The sequence below is a fragment of the Rosa chinensis genome, chromosome 5 (assembly GCF_002994745.2).
Source record: "Rosa chinensis cultivar Old Blush chromosome 5, RchiOBHm-V2, whole genome shotgun sequence".
Lineage (NCBI taxonomy): Eukaryota > Viridiplantae > Streptophyta > Magnoliopsida > Rosales > Rosaceae > Rosa > Rosa chinensis.
The window spans coordinates 52,950,948-52,957,477 of NC_037092.1; the positions used below are offsets into that span (position 1 = coordinate 52,950,948).

At 39.7% G+C, this 6,530-nt stretch overlaps 1 protein-coding gene across 1 annotated transcript; it reads right to left on the bottom strand.

The window, feature by feature from the left end:
• Positions 1 to 2,026: 2,026 nt before the first annotated feature.
• On the bottom strand, positions 2,027 to 5,350 carry LOC112168343. The gene is made up of 3 exons (XM_024305468.2): positions 4,804 to 5,350; positions 4,190 to 4,540; positions 2,027 to 2,567 (listed from the first exon to the last, which is right to left on the bottom strand). Exons 1-3 carry the CDS (start codon positions 4,913 to 4,915, stop codon positions 2,395 to 2,397), a joined length of 636 nt encoding a protein of 211 aa, XP_024161236.1. The 5' UTR covers positions 4,916 to 5,350; the 3' UTR covers positions 2,027 to 2,394.
• Positions 5,351 to 6,530: the final 1,180 nt, after the last annotated feature.

A 6,530-nucleotide genomic window follows, 5' to 3' on the forward strand; every position in this document is an offset into this window, starting at 1 on the left:
TTTTCTTTGATACTGAAGATCAGTTTTAGAGCCACTAGAATTTTCAACATTAGACACATCTTTCATAGGGATTCTAGAGCTACCTTTAGTCTTCAGAGATGTAGATTTTCCATTGTGAGCAGTAGCTTTCACAGAGGAAGAAAGATTACCAGAAGGGCCAATTTTCCTTACAGAGGTATGGGTAGCAGCCGCATTCTTGGTTTTGGTAGGCTCATTGTTCAGAGGAACTGTCTTCTTCTTCTCTTGGAAGCTTTTCCAAAGATTCACAATGGGAGGGCTGCTATCAGAAGAGTTATTCTCAATGGTCGGTGTAGGCAACTCAGAGTCCTTACCACTTTCCTCCTGCAAGACATCAAATCTGGAACCACTGCCATTACTATTTTTCCTAGCTTCACCAGACTCTCCAATCTTCTTTTTATTCCTATAACTCATCAACATCCAAGGTCCCATGTCTTCTTTAATAATGTCACCATGTCTTGGAGCATTCACATCTTGCAGCATTGTAGAAACATTCATCTCAGGTGGAGAAGATGTCTCATCACTAGGGGTATGAGATGGAGCAGTAGCATTAAAAGTGTTAAGACCAAAGCATCATTCTTAATTGAGGGACACTTGTCTTTTGAATGACCAAAGCATCCACACTCAAAGCATATGAGAGAGATGCCTTCATAAACCACATTATAAGCAATGGATTCCACTTCAACAAAAGGACGTAGAGGCTTCGATAAATCAACCTCAATGCAAACACGAGCAAATTGTCCTCTAGCCTGACCAAGTGTGAGTTTGTCCACTTTGACTACATCACCAAGGATTTTTCCAATTTTGGCCACAGTATAGTCCTTGAAAAATTTGACAGGCAAACCAAAACTTCTGACCCATAGAGCCATCTTTCCAATCACTTCATTCATGGGATCAAGATCAGGTCTCCATTTTCTCACAATCAGAGTTTGCCCTGCAAGGATCCAAGGATCTCCACAGAGAGCATAATTCATATCTTCCTCCAAATTAAACTTGACAATGAAGAAATCATTAGGTAAATCGATGAGTTGCCACCGCCCTTTCACTTGCCATTTTCTTCTTAATCCTCTTAGCATGAAATCAAAAGTGTTTGTGGAGTTAGGTTTCCCCATGAGTTTAACGATCACAACACAACGCCATTCATAATCAAGCTTATTATGAACCTTATCAGAGAAAGTAACATTTTGTCCATGCTTACCCAGGGAAAAGGAGCAGTCTTCGTCAGTGAATTCGAAGTCCTCAGTCATAGTCTGCCGGTAGCGATCGATCGAGTTTTTGAGAGTACCAGCATAGGTCATCTGAGGTTGCAGAATAGGTGAAGGATGAATCGATGAGTCAAGATCCTCCATCCGGAGAGCCTCCAAGTCGGAGCTGATGTCACCACCATTCTTCACATGTTTCCTTTGCATCGTCGTAGAATCAAGGCCGCCGCCACTTCCAGGAGGAAGGGCGGAGAAAATGAAAGCTGGGGTAGCCACCAGGGAAATCAGGTAGCCAGAGAGAGGCGGAGAGATTGAGAGGAAATGGGCTAATCGGAGACAAAGAAGAGTATCAGATGGGTTTTGGGGAAAGCGCATGAGGCGCGTTCCAGCAAGACCACGAATAGCCGAGTGTTTTATTCTCTGTTTTAATGATTTTCTTTTTTTAGACATAGCGTTTTAATAATAACCTTTTCTAATAATATAATCAAATGAAACTTTACGAAATATTGCAAAATCAGTACAATCTAGAATGAGTGAACGAGCAGCAGTTTGTAAGTATGCAAATACCAAGTGTAGGCGTGTAGCTTATTCATTAGAGGCATATACAGTCTAGAGTAGAAGAACAGTATGAACGATTGCTCTCAGATTCATTGTCAAAATTTTTGCAATGGAATTTGCCAAGCTTTTCTTTCACTTTTGGTAATATAGGTTTGAGCCAGAAATGCATGATGAGACCAAGATCCACGACTATAGCACAAGAAACAAGAGCAAAGATGGGTAATAGCTGAAAAATACAATCAAAGATATGAACAGTGAATGAGCTTACTAGAAAAAGAATGTACTACCACAAACCACATATTGTCAATAACTTCTAAAGTGATGAAAATTCAAACAAGCATCCATATTAAGTTTACTGGATACAGAGTTCATAGTGGTTAGAAATTTAATTTACCGGATACAGAGTTCATAGTGCACTACATAATGCATAGAGACTTAACAAGAATTTTTTTTGAAATCCCTCAATACATACTTCCACGAATAACCACGAGCAGCAGAACAATCTTCTTCTGATTCTGAAGGGTCATTGATGGGATTTGGGCAATGGGCATCCCAGTGGTCACCATCCTTGCCACAACGGTCACAAGACACGAATCCAATCTCATCCAGAAATCTCTTAATGGTAGTGACCATTCGTATACACACCTATTGACGAAGGAAGGTAACCATATCCCTCCGGTAAAGGAGGCTTTTCAGTTCTAGCATAGGCTTGGTTTCGGAGACGAACACAATATTCACACATCGGAGCCTTCAATTTCACTGCCTTCCTACGTGGTGGTTCCGGTTTCCCTGTTAAATAAAGAAACAGGTAACGATGAGATGAGAAAACCAAAAAACCAGTGATGCATGTAAGTATGTAACAATTATAATGACATTATCTGTGATCCCATTAAAAAAATAAAAATAAATAAATAAATAAAAAATGTCAATATCAAAGCAGAAGCTTATTGAAGAAGAAAATCCAGAAAACTAAGGGAGAAAACGAGACAAAATGAATCACTACATTGTTACTGGTTGGTTACCAGTTACACTTACACATGTACATACAAGTGTGTGTGTGTGTGTGTCATATCATATCTGAGAAGTACTTCAAATGAAAACTCAAAAAGAGCAAAGATACAAGAACAGTAAGCACAAGCGCAGCAAAGACCACAAACATAATAGAAAAACACAGCAGCAAGCTGCAAAAAAAAAGTCCTAAGGACGGATAAAATCTCAGATAGACCTATGTGGACATAGGAGACCATCATTCACCAAAACATCCATCACAGAGGTTGGAGGACCATTGGTCCAAACTTGTGTTCACGTCTCTTTCTAGCTAGCTTGGTCACGGCATTAGCAATGCAGTTAGCTTCTCTTGAAATCCAATCCCAATTAACACGGGAAAAAGAGCTTTTGAGTTTATGAAACTCATTGAGAAAAGGATAAATCTTCCAATTTCCTCTGGAAATCTTGTTCTTCAGACCATTAACTATCTCTTGACAGTCACTCTCCAATATCAGCTTGTCAATATTTAAATCTCTAGCTAGTTGCAATCCATGAATAACTGCAGCTCCCTCACATTCAATTGCCGAATTGGATGTGATATGGATACTAGAACCAGCTACCCAGTTACCATTGGTATCCCTGACCACAACACCAATACCAGCCTTTCCAGAGGTCTCATCCCAAGAACCATCAACATTAACTTTCATGTAACTAGGAGGAGGAGTCCACGAATGGGTTGGAGGAGAATTTTTTTTTTTTTTTGGGGGGGGGGGGGGGTGGGTGCTTTTGCTAACCAATTCGATCTCTTCCCCTGAGCAAATTGATAATCATCCCTTTGTTTGTTCTGATGATTGTGGCCTCTAGAGATGGCAGGACACCATTAAAAGTAGCCGAACATCTTACTTCCTCATTTCCCATAATACCAAGTAAGTGAAGGTCCAATCGATCCTCCCAGTATGATCTGAAAGCTTTCTAACAGTGTTTACCAACCAGGTATCCAGAGTGGTAATCTTCATAGCCAATCTGCACCAAACTAAACCAGGCACTGTACACCCAAGCGTATGTTTGGCACAAAGGAAACCAATGGAAAACAAAACCCCAGCAGCATTAGGGAAGACAAGGCCTTCAATCTTCAAAAGCATTAGCTCAGTGGGAATTGTAGTGTAACAGGGCAGACCCTACAACTAATTCATCTACTTCTTCAAAATTCAACTCAACTCTTCTTCTTCAAAAAGTCATTCAATTCTTCTTGCTCAAACTACATCTACTTATGAATCAAAAGTTTTCAAAAAGTCATTCATCTTCTTGTTCAATCTCTAACTCAATATGAATCAATAAGTATTCAAACTTTTCGGTGAAAATTGGTTTTTCAATCCTCCAAACATGATATACAATTCTAAAAAGTAAAATGACCAATAGCATACCTTTGAAATCCCTCAATACATACTTCCACGAATAACGGTGAACACCAGGATCAATTTCTTCTGGTTCTGGAGGGTCATTGATGGGATTTGGGCAATGGGCATCCCAGTGGTCACCATACTTGCCACAACGGTCACAAGACATGAAAGCAATCTCATCAGAAATCTCTTCATGGTAGTGACCATTCATATCCACGCCCATTGACCATGGAAGGTAACCATATCCCTCTGGTAAAGGAGGCTTCACATATCTGGTATAGGCTCTGCTACAGGGAAGACCACATTCGGAACAGGCAGGACCACGACGACGCTTTCGTTTCAACTTCGAATTCCCACGTGGTGTTAGCGGTTCCCTTGTAATATAAAGAAAGGGTGATGATGAGAAGAACAAACCAAAAGACCCTAGGGAAGCTAGAGGCATGGATGCAAGCAATTACATGGTATATATATGATCCAACCATCAAGCCAAGGCAGTAGCCATCAATCAATCAACATATAATCTTAAAGGCCCAAGTATACACTAGGGCATTAAAATACAATTACATGCGGCAATGAATTTTCAATACAGAAAGGAAAATTGGTGCCCAGCACAAACCAAAACATCATATATACCGTACCTTTATGAGTCTCGATCTCATCGGAGTAATCAGAACGGCCGGACGCGTCATCGATACGGCGGCGCTTCCCGCTGCGGCAGTCCTCTTCGATTTCGCGTTTTCGCTTCTTCATCTACTCTCTAGGTCTCGGGGATATTGAGAACTGCGAATTTTTTTTTTCTCCTTAATTGCATGTTAAACAGAGGGAGACTCGGTTTTTATAGTTTGTCCGATTAAAAAAAGCCCAATAAGCCGAAAGGCATCGTCCATCGACACAAGTTTTCTGCTCGACATTCTTCAATCATCTCCTCATTAGGTGGGGTCACACTTGACCTGCTTTATGCATAGACAGACATGATAAAACCCGGGGAGCAAAATCCCCACTGTGAGCCATGAGATTGTACGTGCCAATGATTCCTTGGGAATATGAAATTCGTATTAGGTGAGAATCTAGATGAGGACTTGGACTATGGTATATAAGTAGGCTAAAAAGTACTATAATAGAACCCTAAACTGGGGATCCCAAAATGGGTTAATGTTAGATTTTACAGTTGATATCCGGAGGAATGCAGGCTAAAAAGCAGCTGAGCATTTTGATTCGAACAACTCAGCTGCACTGAATGTTTATAACATCTTTCCCAGGTCAAATGATGTTATTTGACCTCACCGACTTAAAATCACGATAACAAAAACCCTGTTTCCAAAAGGCAAATTATATGAATTGCACCTAATCGACAAGTATGATTCTATCATGCCTTGATTGGCTTTTCATGTGACAGATACACAGTAAAAGTTTCATCTAACCAAGCAACTCGAGCCTCTTTTATTAACAATATCCAAGTGTTAGTCATACCTGTAGAATTAAAAATAAAAAATAAAAAAGCAACTCCTAGTAATGAAATAACAGATACAAAGATGGGGAGGTGAGGGTGGGGGGCCGGGGGGGAGGGGAAAGGAGAATGAAGCAACATATATTACTTGGATTTTGGGTGCAGGCCTTATTTGTGGTTCCCAAGTCCTTCCATTGTAATTACGTGCATCCCTTCTAAAGAATACAATGGAGCCAAAGCATGCATTAACGGCATAGTGCCTGCAAGATGAGTATAAATATAGTTCAGTTTGATTTGAATGTACAGTCTCCGATATCAAGACAGATAAATGTAGTTTGTGTCTAAATAACTAAAATATAGAGAACAATCAACTCCATGCTAAAAGAATATTGGTATCCAGGGGTAATTTATCAACCATTGCATAGAGAACAATCAACTCCATACTTCAAGAATACTAAACATCACTCCTGGTAAAACAAACAATATACCATTCGGTTAATCTGACTACCAACCCACACATCTTGACTTCTATTAATTGTAAATCTAAATTATGCATTTATTAAGTATGGCCTACAGGGCTGTAAGTGGAAAGACGATACAAATTCTACAGAAGTCTTTCTATTTTTGGTAATGGTTCTTATCAAGTAGATCTATCCCCTTCATACAAACCTAGAGGAGAAAAATGAGTGTTGTGAAGGAAACATCAAACCGGTAAGGCGGTAATGAAAACTCACCAATCAATCAATCAATGTAGGACATATGAGAAAACAAGTTAATTAAAAGCTCCAAGTATTTAAGTACTCCTAACAAGTTGTAATGTAATTGACTCATAGAAACACTTGCAATCAAATATAACAAGCAGGAGACTGACCAATTTCTAGGGCTATCTCCAAATAGAAGGTTCAAAGTCCATATTTT